The sequence below is a fragment of the Bufo bufo genome, chromosome 2, assembly GCF_905171765.1.
Source record: "Bufo bufo chromosome 2, aBufBuf1.1, whole genome shotgun sequence".
NCBI classification, from domain to species: domain Eukaryota; kingdom Metazoa; phylum Chordata; class Amphibia; order Anura; family Bufonidae; genus Bufo; species Bufo bufo.
Window position 1 is genome coordinate 599,128,952 of NC_053390.1, and position 25,791 is coordinate 599,154,742.

The following is a 25,791-nucleotide window of genomic DNA, read 5'->3' on the forward strand; positions in this document are numbered from 1 at the left end:
ATCTTTTCATGTTTTAGATCACTTTTTTTTTTTTTGTGTAGGCCCCTATGCTTCTATTCACATACCACATTATTCTCCGTGCTTGTGTTTTATTGTATAGTCCTGTGATGGCCAACCTCCGGCACTTAAGCTGTGGTAGAACTACGACTCCCAAGATGCATTGCACACTTGCTTGGCTGTTCCCAGAACTCCATAGAAATGAATAGAGCATGCTGGGAGTCGTAGTTTCATCACAGCTGGAGTGCCGGAGGTTAGCCATCACTGGTATAGGCTATGTCTTATTGAATTTCTTACTTGTATTTGCAGTTATATGTGGTTACTTTTGATATAATCCCTGCCAGACACAGTATATTGCCATTGACATGTGGGTGACCTTTATTTTAGGTCAGGGCATGTGTTGATAGCACAATGTGTGTGGTTTTAACGGGAATTGCGTCTTCAGAAAATCCCCTATAGGCACCACTTCTTCATCTGTACAGATCACTATACTGCAGTTACCTGCTTATGTCATTCTAATCCTGTCTGTAATGATATCACCTCTGTGTATAGATAAGACAGGATCCAAAATTCCCGATATGCGATTGTCAAAGCTCATCTATTCTTTCCTTGTATAATTACTTCTACACAAATCACAGAGCATGCCTAGAAAACTCTCCCATAGAAGTCAATGAGGTGAACTCCTTGCCATTGTGCCGTAAAGCAATTCTTTAAGTGCTGTTAAGAACAGCTCAGGCAAGATGGCCGCCCCCATAATCATGTTTAAGAAACAATACAAAAATCTGTAGTCAAAATAAAAACATTAGAAAAAAAAAAGGATATAAGTTGCTATCTGGTTTTAGCTGGCAGAAAAAAGTGTATTTAAAGTGTAACTGTTGTTTCGGTTTAAAGGGAATCTGTCAGCAGTTTTCTGCTGCCCTCACTATTAAATCTTAATAGCGCCAGCATATGCCAATGAGTCCCCATATTCATGAGCTCACGGCTCTCCGCGCCCATCTGCCTCTGGACTGACAGTGCTTTCCAAATTAATCAGCAGCAGGTGGGCAGTGAAAATTCAGGAGCTCATCGGCATGCGCTGGAGCTGTTCAATACAAGATTTTGGCAAAATGGCTGGATCAATTAAAGAAAGTGACCCAGCATTTTACTAAGGGGACCTGTCACTAGTTTATGTTGCCCTTAGTTAGGACACCATAAAACTGGTGACGGATTCCCTTTAAAGAGTCTTTTTAGTAAAACTTTAATGGAGCGTTGCTAAGGAGAGTCTGTCTTCAGCGTTTTATTGAGAGTTGAAGACACCTGTGTGTAAGTCAGATAGGTAAAATAATGGGCAGTGATAGGAGGCAGGCTGGAAGCCTTTCTATGTTAGGGCTCTTTAACAAGAACGTAAGGGCTCCGTGCCCGTATTGCAGACAACAAACGGTGGCTTGAGCTTTGACTTGAATGGATCTGCGCTCCGCAAGATCTTTGCAGAGCTGAGGTATGAATCGGAAGCCCACGGAAACACCCCGAAGTGCTTCCGTACCGCAAAAGATAGGCCATGTCTTATCTTTTAAAGATCGCAGACCCATTCAAGTCAATGAGTCCGCACCACAATACAGGATTCACACAGTCGGGGACCATTTATGGCAGACCACTATTTGCAGTCTGCATCACGGGCACGGAGCCCTTACCTACGTGTGAATGAGCCCTTACACATAGGCGTCTTCATCGCTCAGTAAAATACTGAAGACAGATTTTCCTTAGAAACGCTCAGAGCTTTGCTAAGAAGACTCTTTCCACCCTGTTTTCTAGTACGAAACATATTTTCCTAATAAAGCATATTACAAAAATTTATAACATCCTTGTCCCTACACACAGTATTAAAAATAAACCGGAACAACAGTTACACTTTAAGCGGCTCTGTCTTGATGTCATTTGTGTGATTACTTTAAATAAAACTTTCATTACTTTGATATTTATGGAGGTGCAGTCGGTACGTGCATGTGTTGTTTGTCTTCAAATAAATTCATAACTGCATGATCAAGTAGTAAAAGTGGTCATACAGACAAACAACGGACTTGAAAGGTTTTACATTTGTGTAAGATTGCGCATTAAATGGGGTTTTCTTGGAGGAAAATATTGATAACCTATGCTCAGGATAGGTCATCAATATCTGATCTGTGGGGGGTCTTACTACCGGCACCCCCACTAATCAGCTATTGAAGAGGTCAGCGACATCGTGTTCATCAGTCACATGGCTTATGTGCAGCTCAGCCCCATTCAAGTAAATGTGCCTACACCGCAATACCAAGCACAGCCGCTATAGAACGTAGAGCGCTAAGCCCTTTCAAACAGTTGATTGGCGGGGGTTTCAGGAGTTGGACCGCCACCAATCTAATATGGATGACCTATCCTTTAATGACCAATCAAAATAAAGTATTTCACGTGGACAGGCTGCCTAAAAATATAGAAAAGGTACGGTATATATTTCATTTTCTCACCTGTTGAATCATACCTATAACTCCCTTCTCTAATACACGATATTATGTGTCCAATTAGTTGGTGTAAGGCTTCGTTGACATCACCGCTCAGCCTTTCCATTCTCCTGCCCCGTTTAGGAGCAGGGAAACGGAAAGGACGGATTCGGCACATAACTGAGCCCACAGTCCCCATAGACTATAACGGGATCCGTTAGGTTTCCGCTCAGAAGAAGATTTTTAAAGTGGAGAAAAAAGTCCTGCACGCACAACTTTGTCTCTGCTCCAAAATCTTCTTCTGAGCGGAAACCTAACGGAGCCCATTATAGTCTTTGGGGCCCATGGGCTCTGTTCGGCTCAGTTATGTGCCAAATCCGTCCTTTCCGTTCTCCTGCTCCTAAACAGGGCAGGAAAACGGAAAGACTGAACGGTGATGTGAACGAAGCCTTAGCTAAGACAAGTTCATTGTGAAATCACATCATGCATTTTAAAGTGTCCTGCTAGAGCCAAGATATGCTGGCTGTGCTCACCTGAAATTGTAGAGGATTTGCATACTGATATCATCAAGTGTTCCATGGAATGTACAAGAGATAAGGCGAGCCGCTCATAAAGATCCAGTCACTTGATAATGTACTGTACCTTCAGGTTTATCACAAAAGCAACCACAATTACAGTTATAACCCATATAAAATGAAAACAATCCAGAATCCATGAAGTCAATGACGCTAGGAGACAAAGTGCAAAACAAATGCCCAAGTATCAAGTTCTCAAATAGTGCATATCATTTCTACGTGAACTTGGACGAGTGTGGAAAAGCCTGACTACTTACCCCTCCTGTCCATCATTAAAAGGTGGACAAACCAATGAAAATTGCACTTTGTTGAATAAAAAAGGCTCTCAAAAATCTGTACATTCATGAGGGAGAAAGCTTTCTTTATGTGGTACAACATTCCTTGGTCTTTTCTATCGGTTCTGCTGCCCGGCAGAAAGTTCAGTCACTGGGTTTACAAACCCTGCGTATTCTGAGTTACCATTATCATCCATCTCTGCGCTTACAAAATCATTCTCCCACTCGAGTCCGTTGGAGTCATCCGAGGCAGAGGCTGTGTGGCTTCCAGGCTTTTTTCCACTGGATTTTAAAGCTGCTCGCAGGATGTCCTCTTCTGTTTTTGAGCGTTCTCTCATTGGAACCATCCTGTTTATTCCTAGGTAATTGGAATGGATAAAACTATATATTAATTACAAAGCAATTATAATTCACTTTAATTCTCAATTAAAGGGGTTGTCTGTTTTAGAAAAACCCATTTAATTTAGACACAGACAGCTCACTGATCTGAAAGGGCATTGTGTAATGATTACTTTCCCCAGTGGTGGCGCTGTAGGAAAGCTAAACACTTACTGCCAAGTTTCCCCACAGATTATAAATTATCACTGAGGGTCCCAGCAGATTATTGTCAAGGGACCAATCTAACGAGCAGGGAATATCTAAACAGGACAACCCCTGTGCCATTAACTTCTGGGATATAACGTTCCAGTATTTCTGGTGATTTCAGATCTGTAGCAAGCAACTAAAACATGTTTTGTTTTTTTTTGTTTCAAAAATGCTTTTATTGTGTTAAAAGTGAAAAAAAAAAAAAAAAAAAAAGTAAACATATTAGGTATCGCCGTGTCCGTAACAACCAGGTCTATTAAAATATCACATGACCTAACCCCTCAGATGAACACCGTAAAAAAATAAAAATAAAAACGGTGTCAAAAAAGCCATTTTTTTTTATCACCTTACATCACAAAAAGTGTAATACCAAGCGATCAAAAAGTCATATGCACCCTAAAATAGTACCAATCGAACCGTCATCTCATACAAAAAAAAAACGAGCCCCTACATAAGACAGTCGCCCAAAAAAAAACTCCCAAAAAAATAATAATATGGCTTTCAGAATATGGAGACACTAAAAAAATCATTTAAAAAAAAAAAATACTTTATTATGTAAAACTGAAACAAAACAACAACAAAAAAAGTAGTCATATTTGGTATTGTCACATAGCACATGATCTAACCTGTCAGATGAACATTGTAAAAAAAAAAAAAAAATGCATCAGGGGTGCCTTCAAATGTGACATGGCAACTTAAAATTATCCCAGTGAAATCTGCCTTCCAAAAACCAAAAACTTCTGCTCCCTGCCGTGTGCCCGTACAGCAGTTTACGATCACAAATGGGGAGTTTCTGTAAACTACAGAATCAGGGTCATAAATATTGGAGTTTTGTTTGGCTGTAAAACCCTTGCTTTGTTTCTGGAAAAATTTATTAAAATGGAAAATATGCCAAAAAAGTGAAATTCTGAAATTTGATCTACATTTTCCTTTAATTCTTGTGGAACACCTAAAGGGTAAAGTTTGTAAAATCAGTTTTGAATACCTTAAGGGGTATAGTTTCTTAAATGGGGCCATTTATGGATGGTTTCTATTATGTAAGCCTCACAAAGTGACTTCAGACCTGAACTGGTCCTTAAAATTGGGTTTTGGAAATTTTCTTAAAAATGTTAAGATTTTCTTCTAAACCTTCTAACGTCCCAAAAAAAGAAAATGTACTTTACAAAATGATCCAAACAAACTAGATATATGGGGAATGTAAAGTAATCACTATTTTAGGAGGTATCACTATCGGTTTTAAAAGCCGAGAAATAGGAAATTCAGAAAATTGCGAATTTTTCAAAATGTTTTGTAAATTTGCTATTTTCTTTTTATACACTGCTCAAAAAAATAAAGGGAACACTTAAAAAACACAATGTAACTCCAAGTCAATCACACTTCTGTGAAATCAAACTGTCCACTTAGGAAGCAACACTGAGTGACAATCAATTTGACATGCTGTTGTGCAAATGGGATAGGGGTGGAAATTGTAGGCAATTAGCAAGACACCCCCAATAAAGGAGTGGTTCTGCAGGTGGTGACCACAGACTACTTCTCATTTCCTATGCTTTCTGGCTGATGTTTTGGTCACTTTTGAATGCTGGCGGTGCTTTCACTCTAGTGGTAGCATGAGACGGAGTCTACAACCCACACACGTGGCTCAGGTAGTGCAGCTTATCCAGGATGGCACATCAATGCGAGCTGTGGCAAGAAGGTTTGCTGTGTCTGTCAGCGTAGTGTCCAGAGCATGGAGGCGCTACCAGGAGACAGGCCAGTACATCAGGAGACGTGGAGGAGGCCGTAGGAGGGCAACAACCCAGCAGCAGGACCGCTACCTCTGCCTTTGTGCAAGGACGAACAGGAGGAGCACTGCCAGAGTTGCAGATGCTTTAGTCCAGGTCTGGGAGGAGATCCCTCAGGAGACCGTCCGCCACCTCATCAGGAGCATGCACAGGCGCTGTAGGGAGGTCATACAGGCACGTGGAGGCCACACACACTACTGAGCCTCATTTTGACTTGTTTTAAGGACATTACATCAAAGTTGGATCAGCCTGTAGTGTGTTTTTCCACTTTCATTTTGAGTGTGACTCCAAATCCAGACCTCCATGGGTTGAAAAATTTGATTTCCATTTTTTTAATTTTTGTGTGATTTTGTTGTCAGCACATTCAACTATGTAAAGAACAAAGTATTTCAGAAGAATATTTAATTAACTCAGATCTAGGATGTGTTATTTTTGTGTTCCCTTTATTTTTTTGAGCAGTGTAAATAAAAATGAAATATTTTGACTCAAATTTACCACTGTCATGAAGTACAATATGTGACGAGAAAAAAAATCTCAGAATGGCTTGGATAAGTAAAAGCGCTTTAAAGTTATCACCACATAAAGTAACATGTCAGATATGCAAAAAATAGCCTAGTCCTTAACCCCTTAGTGACCACCCATACGCCTTTTTACGTCGTTACTAAGGGGCCTCTAGGTACTAGTGGGGCGTTGCTGCAGCACCTAGAGGCTCAGTCTTCTCACCCTTTGGCACGCCCATGTCCAGTTGATTGACGTCCTAGTTCTCCTCTGCGCCCGTAAAATCCTGTGCCTGTGCCGTCCAGTTTATTATTCGGCGCAGGCGCAGCGAGTGAAGCCGGCAGCAGGAGAATCCCCTTCCCTCACTGCGCCAAATACTAAACGGCACGGCGCGGGATTTATGGGGCACTGAGGAGAACTAGGACGTCAATCAACTGGAACATGGCGTGCCAAAGTGTGAGGACGGAGCCTCTAGATGCTGCAGCAACGCCCCACTAGCACCTACGGGCTCATTTGCATATTATAAAAGTCATTATTTAGCGCGAACGGCGGCGGGGAGTTAAAAATCATACAGTTATGTTCTGCTGACATTAGCACATCGCTAGTGTCAGCCAGATACATAACGATTCTTCTCATGACAGAAAACCCTTTAAGGTGAAAAATGGCAGGGTCTTGAAAGGGTTAAACTTGGTTGCAAGGCCATAACTTACCTTCTTCATCCTCCCATTCAAGATCAAGGGATGTGTTGTCATCATTGCCACTTGTAGACTTAGTTCTGGCTGTAAGATCACAGCTACTCTCTGTATTAGGAGTTAAAACGTTGGCGTCTGAGGATAGTCCTAATGGAGAGAAACAATAAATGCACATGCTTACTAGCTGGACATGCAATGACAACAAATTTTACATTTAAATCTATATTACAGTGGTATTTGCAAAAGTTTATGGTTTTCTTGAAGAAAAAGAAGAATGACATTCACATTACACATCTTACTAGATTGATTTCTAACCAAGTACAGCTCAGGGCAGGAACAGCCTCGGGGAGGAAAACAGGAGTGGTGACACCGGATCGGTCAGGAAATTAATCATCTGCTCTCTATTAATCATCTGCTCTCTATTACAGGTCAATCCCCTGAGTTGTGGGGTTTTCTTTTAAAATCCAACATCCCCTTTGGTGACCTCCGCCATAAATGTACATGCACCTGGCGCTGTAGCCACCAGGTTTCTACTGATCGTATACATTTAACCCTTAGATGCAGTGGTAATGTGACCACGGCATCTGAGCTGTCCAGAAGCGGGAGCCGCTCCCTTCCGATCCCCTAACAGCATTCCCCGGCTGAGATCAAGGAACCTGTAACATTACAGTAATAGCCTGAAGCCTCAAGCAGGCTTCAGTAGCTAGTACTAGAATATACCAATACGGGGTGTAATGGAAAAAAGTTAAAAAATGGCCAATTAGCAATTTTTTGTCACTTCAGCTCACAATTATTTTTTTTAAAGCGATCAAAAAGTCACGATTCAAAATGGTATCACTGAAAAGTACAGATCGCCCCACCAAAAATTAGGCCCATACATTATCGTACACAACTACAAAAAAGGTATAGGGGTCAGAATATGGCGATTAAAAGAAAAAAAATCATTTTTTTCAAGGTTTTTATTTATTTTTCAGTATTAAAACACAAGACGAACTATACAAGTGTGGCATCGTTGTAATCGTACTGACCTGGAGAATGAAGATAACAGGTAAATTTTACCGCATAGGGAACACCGTTAACCCTTTAGTGATCACCCATAAGCCTTTTTAAGGGGCCTTAGGCTGGGCCGCCGCTTTTTTAAAGTCTAAGCGCTGCACGGGTCCCCCATATGAGAGCCGCGGCCCTGCTCTAACAGGCAGCAGGATTGCCGATCCGGGCTGTTTAACACTTCACATGCCGCACGCCCGCTGCATGTAAAGTGCTGACAGAGGGAGTGGACTACCTCTGTATCCCATGTGTGTGAAGGCTGGCAGGGGTCTGATGTACAATCGTGGCCAAAAGTTTTGAGAATTACATAAATATTGGAAAAGTTGCTGCTTAAGTTTTTATAATAGCAATTTGCATATACTCCAGAATGTTATGAAGAGTGATCAGATGAATTGCATAGTCCTTCTTTGCCATGAAAATTAACTTAATCCCAAAAAACCTTTCCACTGCATTTCATTGCTGTCATTAAAGGACCTGCTGAGATCATTTCAGTAATAGTCTTGTTAACTCAGGTGAGAATGTGGACGAGCACAAGGCTGGAGATCATTATGTCAGGCTGATTGGGTTAAAATGGCAGACTTGACATGTTAAAAAGGAGGGTGATGCTTGAAATCATTGTTCTTCCATTGTTAACCATGGTGACCTGCAAAGAAACGGGTGCAGCCATCATTGCGTTGCATAAAAATGGCTTTACAGGCAAGGATATTGTGGCTACTAAGATTGCACCTCAATCAACAATTTATAGGATCATCAAGAACTTCAAGGAAAGAGGTTCAATTCTTGTTAAGAAGGCTTCAGGGCGTCTAAGAAATTCCAGCAAGCGCCAGGATAGTCTCCTAAAGAGGATTCAGCTGCGGGATCGGAGTGCCACCAGTGCAGAGCTTGCTCAGGAATGGCAGCAGGCAGGTGTGAGCGCATCTGCACGCACACTGAGGCGAAGACTTTTGGAAGTTGGCCTGGTGTCAAGAAGGGCAGCAAAGAAGCCACTTCTCTCCTTAAAAAACATCAGGGACAGATTGATCTTCTGCAGAAAGTATGGTGAATGGACTGCTGAGGACTGGGGCAAAGTCATATTCTCCGATGAAGCCTCTTTCCGATTGTTTGGGGCATCTGGAAAAAGGCTTGTCCAGAGAAGAAAAGGTGAGCGCTACCATCAGTCCTGTGTCATGCCAACAGTAAAGTATCCTGAGACCATTCATGTGTGGGGTTGCTTCTCATCCAAGGGAGTGGGCTCACTCACAATTTTGCCCAAAAACACAGCCATGAATAAAGAATGGTACCAAAACACCCTCCAACAGCAACTTCTTCCAACAATCCAACAACAGTTTAGTGAAGAACAATGCATTTTCCAGCACGATGGAGCACAGTGCCATAAGGCAAAAGTGATAACTAAGTGGCTCGGGGACAAAACGTTGACATTTTGGGTCCATGGCCTGGAAACTCCCCAGATCTTAATCCCATTGAGAACTTGTGGTCAATCCTCAAGAGGCGGGTGGACAAACAAAAACCCACTAATTCTGACAAACTCCAAGAAGTGATTATGAAAGAATGGGTTGCTATCAGTCAGGAATTGGCCCAGAAGTTGATTGAGAGCATGCCCAGTCGAATTGCAGAGGTCCTGAAAAAGAAGGGCCAACACTGCAAATACTGACTCTTTGCATAAATGTCATGTAATTGTCGATAAAAGCCTTTGAAACGTATGAAGTGCGTGTAATTATATTTCACTACATCACAGAAACAACTGAAACAAAGATCTAAAAGCAGTTTAGCAGCAAACTTTGTGAAAACTAATATTTGTGTCATTCTCAAAACTTTTGGCCACGACTGTAGGCACCAGACCAGCCTTGAGTAATTTCCAGCAGACTGCACCTCTCTGGCGCAGCCTGCTGGTCAATGTCAGAATAGCTGAGACAATAAAATGCAATGCATTATAGGGATAATGCATTTCATTTTAAAATAAATCAAAAAGCTGTCTGTTATAGTTCCTGTGTGAGACTATTAGCTAAAGAAAAAAAAAAAAAAAAAAAAAAAAAAAGGCTTGTTCACACGACAGTGCTGTGTTTTGCAGTCCGGATCTGCAAAACACGGATGCCGCCCGTGTGCCTTCTGGAGTGCCGTCCGCATCTTTTACGGCCCCATTGAAGTGAATGGATCCGCACCCGAGCCGCAAAATGCGGAACCAAACCACGGTCGTGTGAATGAGCCCTAAAAATGGGGCAGAATTGCGTTTTTCCCCCAATTCCAGTAGAAAAGTTAATATAAGACACTTACTAATGTATTGTGATTGTACAGTCGTGGCCAAAAGTTTTGAGAATGACACAAATATTAGTTTTCACAAAGTTTGCTGCTAAACTGCTTTTAGATCTTTGTTTCAGTTGTTTCTGTGATGTAGTGAAATATAATTAGACGCACTTCATACGTTTCAAAGGCTTTATCGACAATTACATGACATTTATGCAAAGAGTCAGTATTTGCAGTGTTGGCCCTTCTTTTTCAGGACCTCTGCAATTCGACTGGGCATGCTCTCAATCAACTTCTGGGCCAATTCCTGACTGATAGCAACCCATTCTTTCATAATCACTTCTTGGAGTTTGTCAGAATTAGTGGTTTTTGTTTGTCCACCCGCCTCTTGAGGATTGACCACAAGTTCTCAACGGGATCAAGATCTGGGGAGTTTCCAGGCCATGGACCCAAAATATCAACGTTTTGGTCCCTGAGTCACTTAGTTATCACTTTTGCCTTATGGCACGGTGCTCCATTGTGCTGGAAAATGCATTGTTCTTCACCAAACTGTTGTTGGATTGTTGGAAGAAGTTGCTGTTGGAGGGTGTTTTGGTACCATTCTTTATTCATGGCTGTGTTTTTAGGCAAAATTGTGAGTGAGCCCACTCCCTTGGATGAAAAGCAACCCCACACATGAATGGTCTCAGGATGCTTTACTGTTGGCATGACACAGGACTGATGGTAGCGCTCACCTTTTCTTCTCCGGACAAGACTTTTTCCAGATGCCCCAAACAATCGGAAAGAGGCTTCATCGGAGAATATGACTTTGCCCCAGTCCTCAGCAGTCCATTCACCAAACTTTCTGCAGAAGATCAATCTGTCCCTGATGTTTTTTTTTGGAGAGAAGTGGCTTCTTTGCTGCCCTTCTTGACACCAGGCCATCTTCCAAAAGTCTTCGCCTCACTGTGCGTGCAGATGCGCTCACACCTGCCTGCTGCCATTCCTGAGCAAGCTCTGCACTGGTGGCACTCCGATCCCGCAGCTGAATCCTCTTTAGGAGACGATCCTGGCGCTTGCTGGACTTTCTTGGACGCCCTGAAGCCTTCTTAACAAGAATTGAACCTCTTTCCTTGAAGTTCTTGATGATCCTATAAATTGTTGATTGAGGTGCAATCTTAGTAGCCACAATATCCTTGCCTGTGAAGCCATTTTTATGCAACGCAATGATGGCTGCACGCGTTTCTTTGCAGGTCACCATGGTTAACAATGGAAGAACAATGATTTCAAGCATCACCCTTCTTTTTTAACATGTCAAGTTGCCATTTTAACCCATAATGATCTCCAGCCTTGTGCTCCTTAACATTCTCACCTGAGTTAACAAGACGATTACTGAAATGATCTCAGCAGGTCCTTTAATGACAGCAATGAAATGCAGTGGAAAGTTTTTTTTTTGGATTAAGTTAATTTTCATGGCAAAGAAGGACTATGCAATTCATCTGATCACTCTTCATAACATTCTGGAGTATATGCAAATTGCTATTATAAAAACTTAAGCAGCAACTTTTCCAATATTTATGTAATTCTCAAAACTTTTGGCCACGACTGTACATACTGCTTCCTTTGCTGGCTGGATTAATTTTTCCATCACATTCTACACTGCTTGTTTCCATGGTTACAGACCACCCTGCAATCCATCAGCGGTGGTCGTGTTTGCACACTATAGGAAAAAGCACTAGCCTATGTACGCTCCCATGGTCCCGGCCACCAGAGAGGCTGATGCTTTTTCCTATAGTGTGATAGTACAATCACCACTGATGGATTGCAGGGTGGTCTGTAACCATGGAAACGAGCAGTGTATAATGTGATGAAAAAATGAATCCAGCCAGCAAAGGAAACAATATGGACAATCACAATACATTAGTAAGTGGCTTGTATTAACTTTCTCTACATGATAAATGCCACTTACTGAAGGGAGACAACCCCTTTAACTTTTTTATAGTTATGTCTACGAAACTGTGCAAGGGCTTATTTTTTGCAAAACGATCTTTAGTTTTTAGCGATACCATTTTGTAGTGTGTCCAGCTCTAATCAAAAGCAGGGGAACTTTATTTCAGCGGTTTAAAAACTTTCGGTTACAGGAAATGAAGTATTGTTACGCGTTTCAGACCACCTCTATTCTGGGTCCTTTATCATGACATACTAAACATTCAATGAATGCACTATATATGCTCACCCACCACCTGGTCCCGCAATCAACAGGTCACATGGTTGGAGCAGAATGTGCAATCAAAAACACACACATATAAAATAATGATTTTGCAAAATAAAGTCACATTATAGCTTCAAAAAGAACAATTTCCAAAAATTTTAAGAATTTTTTTTAAAAAATATAATCAGAAAATGTTTTCACTAATATTGCAGTATTAAATCATGTCTCTTATTAAGACATGATTTAATACTGCAATATTAGTGAAAACATTTTCTGATATATTTAATTTTTTTTTCTTTTAAAATTTTTTGAAATTGTTCTTTTTGAAGCTATAATGTGACTATTTTGCAAAATCATTATTTTATATGTGTGCACATGTGTGTGTTTTTTAATGCACATTCTGCTCCAACCATGTGACCTGTTAATTGCGGGACCAGGGGGTGGGTGAGCATATACAGTTGCAAGAAAAAGTATGTGAACCCTTTGGAATTATATGGATTTCTGCACAAATTGGTCATAAAATGTGATCTGATCTTCATCTAAGTCACAACAATAGACAATCACAGTCTGCTTATACTAATAACACACAAATTAAATGTTACCATGTTTTTATTGAACACACCATGTAAACATTCACAGTGCAGGTGGAAAAAGTATGTGAACCCTTGGATTTAATAACTGGTTAAACCTCCTTTGGCAGCAATAACTTCAACCAAACGTTTCCTGTAGTTGCAGATCAGATGCGCACAACGGTCAGGAGTAATTCTTGAAAATTCCTCTTTACAGAACTGTTTCAGTTCAGCAATATTCTTGGGATGTCTGGTGTGAATCGCTTTCTTGAGGTCATACCACAGCATCTCAATCGGGTTGAGGTCAGGACTCTGACTGGGCCACTCCAGAAGGTGTATTTTCTTCTGTTTAAGCCATTCTGTTGTTGACTTCCTTCTATGCTTTGGGTCGTTGTCCTGTTGCAACACCCATCTTCTGTTCAGCTTCAGCTGGTGGACAGATGGCCTTAAGTTCTCCTGCAAAATGTCTTTAAAAACTTGGGAATTCATTTTATCTTCGATGATAGCAATCCGTCCAGGCCCTGACGCAGCAAAGCAGCCCCAAACCATGATGCCCCCACCACCATACTTCACAGTTGGGAAGAGGTTTTGATGTTGGTGTGCTGTGCCTCTTTTTCTCCACACATAGTGTTGTGTGTTTCTTCCAAACAACTCAACTTTGGTTTCATCTGTCCACAGAATATTTTGCCAGTACTGCTGTGGAACATCCAGGTGCTCTTGTGCAAACTGTAAACGTGCAGCATTGGCTTCCTCTGTGGTATCCTCCCATGAAATCCATTCTTGTTTAGTGTTTTACGTATCATAGATTCGCTAACAGGGATGTTAGCATATGCCAGAGACTTTTGTAAGTCTTTAGCTGATACTCTAGGATTCTTCTTCACTTCATTGAGCAGTCTGCGCTGTGCTCTTGCAGTCATCTTTACAGGACGGCCACTCCTAGGGAGAGTAGCAGCGGTGCTGAACTTTCTCCATTTATAGACAATTTGTCTTACCGTGGACTGATGAACAGCAAGGTTTTTGGAGATACTTTTATAACCCTTTCCAGCTTTATGTAAGTCAACAATTCTTAATCGTAGGTCTTCTGAGAGCTCTTTTGTGCGAGGCATCATTCACATCAGGCAATGCTTCTTGAGAAAAGCAAACCCAGAACTGGTGTGTGTTTTTTATAGGGGAGGGCAGCTGTAACCAACACATCCAATCTCATCTCATTGATTGGACTCCAGTTGGCTGACACCTCACTCCAATTAGCTCTTGGAGATGTCATTAGTCTAGGGGTTCACATACTTTTTCCACCTTCACTGTGAATGTTTGCATGGTGTGTTCAATAAAAACATGGTAACATTTAATTCTTTGTGTGTTATTAGTTGAAGCAGACAGTGATGGTCTATTGTTGTGACTTAAAATGTGATCTGATCTTCATCTATGACTAGTTTGTGCAGAAATCCAAATCATTCCAAAGGGTTCACATTAGGGCTGCACGATATGGGAATTTTGTGCGATTGCGATTAGGGCCCTAAAAATTAAGATAACGGTATGGGATGCGATATTTTAAAGGGAATTGTGCTAGAGGTCTATTTGCTTGGATTTTCCCATATGAGTCGCTGACACGGCTGGGTATGACATAGTTGTGGGGGATCTGTGGATGGAGCTGTTATGTGGGGGATCTGTGGATGACGCTGTTATGTGGGGGATCTGTGGATGACGCCGTTATGTGGGGGATCTGTGGATGACGATGTTATGTGGGGGATCTGTGGATGACGCTGTTATGTGGGGGATCTGTGGATGACGCTGTTATGTGGGGGATCTGTGGATGACGCTGTTATGTGGGGGATCTGTGGATGACGCTGTTATGTGGGGGATTATTTTTGCGATATATATATCGTGCAGCCCTAGTTCACATACTTTTTCTTGCAACTGTATAGTGCAATTATTGAATGTTTAGTATGCCATGATGGACTCAGAATAGAGGTGGTCTGAAACACGTAACAATACTTCATTTCCTGTAACAGAAAGTTTTTAAACCGCTGAAATAAAGTTCCCCTGCTTTTGATTAGAGCTGGACTTCCAAGTGCGTTTCTGGACTATTGTTTGAACAGCCAAACCCAGGGGCTGCCGTCTCTGCTCTGCACAGCAGGAAACAGGTGAGAGCTGCTTTTTCCAATACTTCACCATTTTGGAGTGTGTATGATTTTTTGATCACTTTTTATTAATTTTTTTTTGGTGGAGTTGAAGTGCACAAAAAAAAAAAAAAAAAAAGGCAAATTGGCCATTTAGAATTGGACCCCTGCTGATCTGATGGAGGATAGGTCATCAATAGTAAGAAGCGGACAACACATTTAAATAAAATAATCTGTATATTGCAATGTAGTGCTGCCACCCGCAGGCCTACATTTGAATATACCTGTGAAGGAAGCTGAGCCTCCCTAAGGCTCCAGCCATTCACAACCAATGGCCCCTTCAATTGCTGCGTGGAGTAGTCTGGAGGGGGGATGTGGAGATGATGAATGCATGCACTGGCATTTCTGATCGGTGGGGGGGGGGGGGTTGGGGGTCGGACACCCGGCACCCCTGTCAATCAGCTGTTTGAAGAGAAAGTGGCACGCTATGCGAGCGCCGCTTCCTGGTCATTACACTGCACAGCGTCTCAGAAGTGCAGTGTAATTACAAGTACTCTGACTTGCATGAAGCAAGTACTTGTAATTACACTATGCCACTGCATGGGAGACGACACGTAGTGTAATGACCAGGTCACCAATATGTACGACAGGACAACCCCTTTAAGGGCTTGGATGTGTGGTTTGAAGGACATGGCAAAAACAAATGTTTTATCCCAAGGCAGGTTACCTCTTTAACAATTAAAAGTCTAGGGCAGGGATCAGCAACCTTCGGCACTCCAGCTGTGGTGAAACTACGACTCCCAGCATGCACACTTGCTTAGCTATTTTGAGAACTCCCATAGAAGTGAATGGAGCATGCTGGGAGTTGTAGTTTCAACACATCTGGAGTGCCGAAGGTTGCTGACCGCTGGTCTAGGGTAACCCCTACAATGTCTTAGAATAAAAAAAACTGATATGATATATAAAAACAATCACACAGTTTACTTACTACTACTCCTGGCAGGCTCATACTGTGATTTCACATTTTGCAAATAGGCCTCAAAATCCTCTGCTACAGAGCTGTAAAGAGTGACCACAGAATATGGTTATTAGTATGTGTACAATGGAGCATTGCTAAATGAGAAGAAAAGTGGTACAATGATTGTGGAGACATGGTGACTATCTATAGGAAAGCGGTGGCCACACGTTATTGTCTATAGATCTCAGGGGAGAACTGGCCATAGACCCTACGGTGAAACTTCCCGGTGGGCTGATGCCCAGGGGACCGTCTGAACCCTCCTCACAGCTGCCAGGGGGTTTAGTTTGTGCTGCTTATACAGTCTTTGGTGATGCACTGTGCTAGTTGGCTCTGTTGGGGTGGTATTTTGTGCTGTAATATGGTATTGCTGGCCCTGTCTTCTGTCAATTTGGACCTGACTACAAAATGGGGCCACCTTTTTTTTTTTCCAAGGGCCACTTTAGGTTGCCAGTCTGTCCCTGATAGAGATGCAAAAGCAGCAAAGTGGGCGCCCCCATCTGTTCCTGAATCTATCATTCACTACTATGAAGAGAGACTGTAAATGTGCAGCTACCTCTCGTTTTCAATGAGGGGACATGAGGCCCATGTTTAAAGTGGTTGTCCCATTACAAACACTTGTCCCCAATCCATTTAAATAGAGGAACCAAAGGCCCCAGCTTTTGTGATTAGCGGGGGCCCCAGCAGTTAGACTGTGCTAGTTAGACACCTATGCCCTATAGTAGATAGGGGATAACTGTAATGGGAAAACCCCCTTAAAGGGGTTGTCCGGGATCAAACATTTTTTTTTTTAAAACTGCTTACTCACTGTTAGTAGCCAAATCTATCTTCCTAAGATGTTTTTAGGTAGCTTTTGCACTGCTGCATGGCTCCTACAGTCCCCAGCAGACTGTTTACATAGCTGTTTATGTGCCATCACTTCCTGCTGCAGTGCATTGTGGCTCCGAGTGCAGCTCAGCAGCTCCTGGTTTCTACAGTGTAAGATCCCCTCCCTGCCCCCGCCCCCCTCATACATATTCAGCCTCCTCCACATCAGCCACGCCTCCATAGATCCGCCCCCCTCATACATATTCAGCCTCCTCCACATCAGCCACGCCTCTATAGATCCGCCCCCCTCTTACATATTCCTCCCCCATAATCTCCTCCCCCCTCTGTCTCTTGCACATGTCATGTGCTCAGTGTTTGCAGACAGTGAACTAACACACAGGGAGCAGCTCCATCTTTCCACAATGGTAGATCATTTTTAGTTTTATGTGTGCATTCATCATTACAATAACCATTTATTAGTAATATATCTTAGCATTGCTAATGTTTTACAATTTCCCTAGTTTTGCTCTGCTACACAGTAAGGCTATTTTCACACTCACGTTTGGTGTGGATCCATCATGGATGGATCCGCACCGATAATACAAATTGCTGCATCCGCTCAGAATGGATCAGTTTGTATTATCTTTACCTTAGCCAATATGGATCCATCTTGAACACCATTAAAAGTCATTGGGAGATGGATCCATTTTCTATTGTGCCAGATTGTGTCATAAAAAACAGATCTGTCCCCATTGACTTGAGCGCTTGGCAGCTGTAGACATCTCTGTTGGTCCCATGTTCATATGGGTCCGCATTGCTGAGAAAAGTGATGTGAGGAAGGCCTAACATTGTGTGTCAGGACGGATCCGTCCGGCTCAGTTTGGTTATGCGGACACCAAAACACAGCCAGCAGCGTTTTGTTGTCTGCCTCTAATGTGAAATGGAGGCAGAACGGAGCCAAACTGATGCATTCTGAGCAGATCAATTCAGAATGCATTAGGGCAAAACTGATCTGTTTTGGAGACCTCTTGTGAGATCTAAATCTCCTGTCTCAAAGAAGTCTTAGGCTACTTTCACACTTGCGTTCAGGTGTCCACTTGCTGAGCGGAGCGGAGGCTGAACGCTGGCAGACTGATGCATTCTGAGCGGATCCGCGTCCACTGAGAATGCATTAGGGCCGGACGGCTGTGTTCGGGGCCGCTCGTGAGCCCCTTCAAACGGAGCTCACGAGCGGACACCTGAACGCAGGTGTGAAAGTAGCCTTATTGAGGATCGCATTGGTGGATCCGCAATATATGTGCACAGTTCCATTTCCATTATGATTCACCGATGCAGACCCAATCCGCAAATCATGAGATTTGGAATGGGGCACTACGGAGTGTTTCCTGGGGTTCCATTCGATTCCTCTGCACAGAAAAAGGATAGAACTTGCTCTATCTTTTTGCTGAACGGATGAATCTTGGACCCATTCAAGTGAATGGGTCCATGATCTGTATGTGGCTGGCCCACGGTCGGTGCACGTGCATTGTGGACCTCAATTTGCGGTCAACAGCACGGGCACGTGAATAAGCCCTTATGCGGCAGTTAAAAAACACGAATGCTGCCTGTGTGCTGTCATAAATTTGTCTAAATAAACAGTCCATCAGGGCTCATGTACATATAATAAACATTGGTGGCGCAGTGCGCCCCCCCTCAATATAATAAACATTGGTGGCTCAGTGCACCCCCCCTGAATATAATAAACATTGGTGGCGCAGTGCGCCCCCCCTCAATATAATAAACATTGGTGGCGCAGTGCGCCCCCCCCTCAATATAATAAACATTGGTGGCTCAGTGCGCCCCCCCAACAACCCAGTATGATAAACATTGGTGGCTCAGTGCGCCCCCCCTCAATATAATAAACATTGGTGGCTCAGTGCGCCCCCCCCTCAATATAATAAACATTGGTGGCGCAGTGCACCCCCCCTCAATATAATAAACATTGGTGGCTCAGTGCGCCCCCCCCCCTCAATATAATAAACATTGGTGGCGCAGTGCGCCCCCCCAACAACCCAGTATGATAAACATTGGTGGCTCAGTGCACCCCCCCTCAATAGAATAAACATTGGTGGCGCAGTGGGCAGTGCCAATGAGGGTTAAAAAATAAAAAAATAATTCACTCACCTCCTCCAATTGATCGTCTCCTGGTCTTTCTTTAGAACCTGTCAAAGGACCTGTGGTGACCACTGTGCTCATCACATGATCCATCACCATGGTAATGGACCATGTGATGAGGTCAATGACGTCACCACAGGTCCTGAAGAAAAAAACAGGAGATCGGCAGCTACGCGATCAACTGGAGGAGGTGAGTTCATTTTTTTTTAACCCTCATTGGCACTTCCCACTGTGCCACCAACGTTTATTATACTGGGGGGGGGGGGTGGAAGGGGGCGCACTGTGCCACCAACGTTTATTATACTGGGAGGGGGGGGGCGCACTGTGCCACCAACGTTTATTACACTGGGGGGGGGGCGCACTGTGCCACCAACGTTTATTATACTGGGGGGGGGGGCGCACTGTGCCACCAACGTTTATTACACTGGGGGGGGGGGGGGGGCGCACTGTGCCACCAACGTTTATTACACCGGGGGGGGGGGGGGGGGGGCGCACTGTGCCACCAACGTTTATTATACTGGGGGGGGGGGGCGCACTGTGCCACCAATGTTTCTTATACAAATACAGGAGGCGGGTGCCGGAATCAAATAGGCACCCGACCTCTGACAGGGAGCTGCGATCAGCTACAATTAACCCCTCAGGTACCGCACCTGAAGGGTTAACTCAACTGCAGCTGATCGCAGCTCCCTGTCACAGAGGTCGGGTGCCGGCTATTTGATTCCGGCACCCGCCTCCTGTATTTGTATTACAGGTCATTTTTCTTCATTGGTGGCGCAGTGGTCACAGCCCCCCCCCCCCCCCTCCCCCCTCTTCTTATTGGCAGCGGCGAGGGCAGCAGCACAGGGGGAGAGAGAGACTTAGGTCCATAGCAACCAGGACGCCTTTGTTAGGCGTCCGGTTGCCATGGCAACGATCGCGCCGTTGCAATAGCAGCAGCAGGGGCGCGATGGTAGAGAGAGGGAGCTCCCTCCTTCTCAACCACATAGATCTGGATGCCGCGGGTGTTAGCTGTTACAGCTAACGCTCTCTGCTGATGGCAGCGGCTCCGTTCCTGAGCCGCTGCCATCAATATCGGCACCGGACTGGAGGGGCGGAGCTTAGCCAGGAGAGTTACTGCCCCTCCTAGACTTTTGAATAATTAATGAGGCTGTCAGTGACGTCACCGGGCTCCCGGAGCAGCGGAAGAGGAAGCTTTCCTCCTCTGCAAGGGACCCGGTACGTCACTGACTGAAAGAAATCTGTTACTTCCTGCCATAAAGGTTTTTGGTAAAAAGGGTACTTTAGAAACATGCTGAAAAGGTAGGACATGGGTGTATGTAAAGTGTGTGCATGTGCAATTTTATTAAACAATGGTCCCTAATCCCGGACAACCCCTTTAAGGGATCCCATTATTTAGACTTCCATAGATCAAATGTTTGTATCAGGCTTGATCATTAAAAATTGGTTTTCTGGAGCCCCAGGATGGTGTTAAAAAGGGAATGATCGCTCAGCCCTTAGCTGGGCACAGAAGTGATCTGCCCAATCTGTGAAATGAGAGTCACCAGGAAGTAGAGACAAGCAGAGGACCACAGAAGTGTCAGAATGGCAGTGGTGGAGGAATTGGAGAGAAGTATGATTTTTTTTTAGACCAGCAAAGCTCTAAATGTATTATTCGGGGGTCTATGTAGTAAAACATACTTTCTTCAGAACCCAGAGGGTACACTCCTTTCATATCAGGAGATAATGATATGAATACAGCTGCCCCAACCCCCCATTGTTATATTCATTGGTGGCCCAGTAGCCACAGGGTCCCCTCTTCATTGGTGGTGCAGTGGTAACTTCTGATCAGAGCCCCAGCAGTGAAATCGCAGGGCTCCGATTGGTTACCATGGCAGCCAGGAAGCTGTTGAAGCCCTGGCTGCCATGGTAATCTCTCTGCTGCTGTGTGCACAGAGCACAGGGACAGTGTGAGATCCTATTAAATCTGATAGAGCTCTATTAGGGTGACTAGGACAAGGGTTCTACCCATAAGGGGGTTAATCGTTAGTAAGTAAAAAAAAACAAAAAAAACCCACCAAAATATTTAATTTTAAATCATCGCCTTTCCTAATTTTACAAATAAAAATAAACAATAAAAAAAAAAAAACATTACATAACGCCACATCCGAAAAAGTACAAACTATTAAAGTATTGAAAAATATCTCCTATGCGGGGAACACCGTAACAGAATTTTAAATTTTTTTTTTTTTTTTTTAAAAACAGTTTGCTTTTTTTTTTGTCGTCTTGTCCCCTCAAAAATTGGATAGGACTGTTCTATTATGGGCCGGACGTTTCATAAAATGCACGCTGCTTTTTGGGGGTTTTATTTTTCTTTCGCGTGGTATCGAGTATTGCAATACTTTTTTATGGGACCGAAATTTTATCAAAATTTTGATATTGTGACAACCCAAGTCACAGGGGCATAACGTCATCTCAGGTCCATTAGGTCACAGTGAAATGGTATCTAGCGGCTGTAAACCCCCGGAGCCAGGAGATCGGCGCTGGATAACAGTGACTGCGCTCCAGGGGCTGCTGCACGGAGAGGCCAGGGCTGAGATAACAGGCACTGCGCTCTGTGGTTGCGGTAATATGGCTGTAGTGTGTAGGGACTAAGACCCATATGGGAAGCACTAGTCTTTAGTAAATGACCCCCCAATGTTTTACTTAAGGCACGTTTATGATGCCAGTGTGCACCTATGATGAGCACACTCTGAACAACCCATTCATCAGGGTTTTCCGCTAGCATGTCCCATTGTCTATGGAAGTGCCAGAAATAGCTGATCGCTGTTATCTCAAGCACTCCCATAGAGAATGAATGGAGCACTAGTGCGTATACCCTGACCCTGTTCTTGGTGGAGCAACTAAGAGATATTACTGTATGGGGGCAACAAGGAAACACGAGTATGTTTTTGAGTGTTTTTTTATTCTAAATGGGCATTTATCGCGATATACACTGCTCAAAAAAATAAAGGGAACACAAAAATAACACATCCTAGATCTGAATTAATTAAATATTCTTCTGAAATACTTTGTTCTTTACATAGTTGAATGTGCTGACAACAAAATCACACAAAAATAAAAAAATGGAAATCAAATTTTTCAACCCATGGAGGTCTGGATTTGGAGTCACACTCAAAATTAAAGTGGAAAAACACAACACAGGCTGATCCAACTTTGATGTAATGTCCTTAAAACAAGTCAAAAAGAGGCTCAGTAGTGTGTGTGGCCTCCACGTGCCTGTATGACCTCCCTACAATGCCTGTGCATGCTCCTGATGAGGCGGCGGACGGTCTCCTGAGGGATCTCCTCCCAGACCTAGACTAAAGCATCTGCCAACTCCTGGACAGTCTGTGGTGCAACGTGACGTTGGTGGATAGAGCGAGACATGATGTCCCAGATGTGCTCAATTGGATTCAGGTCTGGGGAACGGACGGGCCAGTCCATAGCATCAATGCCTTCGTCTTGCAGGAACTGCTGACACACTCCAGCCACATGAGGTCTAGCATTGTCTTGCATTAGGAGGAACCCAGGGCCAACCGCACCAGCATATGGTCTCACAAGGGGTCTGAGGATCTCATCTCGGTACCTAATGGCAGTCAGGCTACCTCTGGCGAGCACATGGAGGGCTGTGCGGCCCTCCAAAGAAATGCCACCCCACACCATTACTGACCCAATGCCAAACCGGTCATGCTGGAGGATGTTGCAGGCAGCAGAACGTTCTCCACGGCGTCTCCAGACTCTGTCACGTCTGTCACATGTGCTCAGTGTGAACCTGCTTTCATCTGTGAAGAGCACAGGGCGCCAGTGGCGAATTTGCCAATCTTGGTGTTTTCTGGCAAATGCCAAACGTCCTGCACGGTGTTGGGCTGTAAGCACAACCCCCACCTGAGGACGTCGAGCCCTCATATCACCCTCATGGAGTCTGTTTCTGACCGTTTGAGCAGACACATGCACATTTGTGGCCTGCTGGAGGTCATTTTGCAGGGCTCTGGCAGTGCTCCTCCTGTTCCTCCTTGCACAAAGGCGGAGGTAGCGGTCCTGCTGCTGGGTTGTTGCCCTCCTACGGCCTCCTCCACGTCTCCTGATGTACTGGCCTGTCTCCTGGTAGCGCCTCCATGCCCTGGACACTACGCTCACAGACACAGCAAACCTTCTTGCCACAGCTCGCATTGATGTGCCATCCTGGATAAGCTGCACTACCTGAGCCACTTGTGTGGGTTGTAGACTCTGTCTCATGCTACCACTAGAGTGAAAGCACCGCCAGCATTCAAAAGTGACCAAAACATCAGCCAGGAAGCATAGGAACTGAGAAGTGGTCTGTGGTCACCACCTGCAGAACCACTCCTTTATTGGGAGTGTCTTGCTAATTGCCTATAATTTCCACCTGTTGTCTATCCCATTTGCACAACAGCATGTCAAATTGATTGTCACTCAGTGTTGCTTCCTAAGTGGACGGTTTGATTTCACAGAAGTGTGATTGACTTGGAGTTACATTGTGTTGTTTAAGTGTTCCCTTTATTTTTTTGAGCAGTGTATATCGTTATCGCGATAAATTTCTTAATATTGTTATTGTGGGAATATTTTTGATATTGCCCAACCCTATGTCCATATAAAGTCTGAATGATATTTTGTATACTAATGTCAGTTAACCAAAATTATTATTTATTTTGCTGACTTATATAGCACTGACATATTCTGCAGCCCTTTACAGACATTAGTATTAGGCTGACCCCAATGGGGCCTATCAGTACGTCTTTGGAGTGTGGGAGGAAACCGGAGCACCCGGAGAAAATGCACACAAACACTGAGAGAACATACAAACTCCATGCAGATGTTGTCTTTGGTCAGCTTCAAACCTAGGATCCCAGTGCTGCAAGGCACCAGTGCTGGCCCATACTGAGCCACCGTGCTGCCCCAGACTGAGCCACCGTGCTGCCCCATACAAGTACAAAGCAAGAAACTGCTGCGGTCGAATTTTTGTGAACATGACAGTAGAGCATTACCTTTCTCCATTTTTAGCAGCTTGAGCTTTCTGCTTTATCCACTGTAATCGATGTTGCTAAAAAGAGGAAATGATATTGTAACAAATGCTGTGACATTAGTATGTTCTGCATAATATAGTTGGATTATTGGTTTGCTCGTGGTTTTCTATACATTTATTTTATGGTAGACTCAAAACCTTATCCACTAGCCACTAACACACCAAGCATTACATTAACATGAACAGCTGCCCTCCATCCTGTAAAAGAACCTGATGTGTTAAAATACCAGTAAGTGGTTAAATTACTAAAAGATCCTAAGCTGATGAACCAGTAGTGGGGTCAGTAGAAAGTAATCCACTCCACTGCTGGGCCCCAGAATTCTGGAGTATAGGGCGTGATATTTTCCCCACAGTGTTCTAATCGGAAGCAAGTGGCAATACAAGCCTGGGAATCCACTGGCTGTCACAGATGAGTCACCATGACTGTCACATGGCTGTGTAGTGTGTGTGTGTGTGTGTGTGTGTGTGTGTGTGTGTGTGTGTGTGTGTGTGTGTGTGTGTGTGTGTGTGTGTGTGTGTGTGTGTGTGTGTGTGTGTGTGTGTGTGTGTGTGTGTGTGTGTGTGTATATATATATATATATATTTTTTTTTTTTTTTTTTTTATTTATTTTACTGAATAGCATTTCTTCAAATAAATACAATTATGACTACCCTCTAAAATATCAGAAAATGCACTATACAGTTTGGCATTCATGACTGTTACTGATGTTATTTTCATACCGTATATGGTAACTACCATGTAATGGCGGCTATCATGTCCTCTTTCTAATCACCCAACATTAGAAGCAACCAATCCATTATTTCTGCAGTTGTCTTGGCTTCTAAACAACCAGATATTTTGTAGTAGTGATGAAATAGCAGCTGTAAAATTGGGGTTCCCATCCCCTCACCTCCAGAATCTTTTGCTGCTTGGCTGCCCTGGCAGCTTCACGCTGTGCAGTATATAAAGCCTCTTCTTCTAGTTTTAACTTCTCCTCCTGTAAGGCTAACTGCATATGAACAAAATGATAAGGGTTAACAAAATCAGAACCTGTCTAGCTGCCCTCGCTATTAAAAGAGAATGGAGAGAAAAGAAATTCATGCAAAAAGAAAAATGAATAATTATACCCACACCACTTCATCCAATAAAACATGCAAGTAGATAAAGCTCTTCTTCATTAGCATTGGATCTATGGCCAACAAAAGTGAAACGCAGCATTTTTGTAGATTTCCACTTTGTTTTGTAATGGCAACTTGTTATCAAAGCTAGTGCAAGAGAAAGGAGATTTCATGTCAGGTCCTTTTAGGTTGTTATGGGCAGCTTTTCACTTTTCCCCAGCATTAATGTTTTATAGTTCTATTCAGATTGGCAACAGAGCATTATTACGGGCAGCATAAAATCCTGACAAGTGTGTTTTAGGCTAGTTTCTCTTAGTCAGGCTGTTCCAGCAGAACAGCAGCCTGCCAGAGTTCATCGTATCCGTTATAGCGGAAGCACCGCCAGACCCCAGTGATTATAATGGGTCCCAGCGGGGATCCGGCCCGTTTCACGGATTAGCGTCAGGATTCAGCCAGACAAAAAACGCCGCAAGCACTGGTTTTTATCCCTTGCACTCATGCGTGAAACCAGATGGATCCATGACGGCTCTCATTATAGTCAATGGGCTCCGCCAGGGAAAGGTAGTATCCAGCCATAATGATTAACTCTGGCAGGCTGTTTCTCTGCCGGAACAGCCTACCAGACAGTTTTAACGCT

General features: G+C 43.6%; 1 protein-coding gene across 1 annotated transcript in view; it reads right to left on the reverse strand.

Annotated features, from left to right (window-relative positions):
- Positions 1-2,801: 2,801 nt before the first annotated feature.
- AP1AR (adaptor related protein complex 1 associated regulatory protein) overlaps positions 2,802-25,791 on the reverse strand; it is a 48,840-nt gene continuing 25,850 nt past the window's right edge. The window contains exons 6-10 of the mRNA XM_040418362.1: positions 24,947-25,045; positions 24,019-24,074; positions 16,010-16,080; positions 6,875-7,003; positions 2,802-3,658 (exon numbers count right to left, since the gene is read on the reverse strand). Of these exons, the coding sequence (XP_040274296.1) occupies positions 3,417-3,658; positions 6,875-7,003; positions 16,010-16,080; positions 24,019-24,074; positions 24,947-25,045 (597 nt within the window). The 3' untranslated portion in view covers positions 2,802-3,416. The remainder of the gene's footprint in view (positions 3,659-6,874; positions 7,004-16,009; positions 16,081-24,018; positions 24,075-24,946; positions 25,046-25,791) is intronic.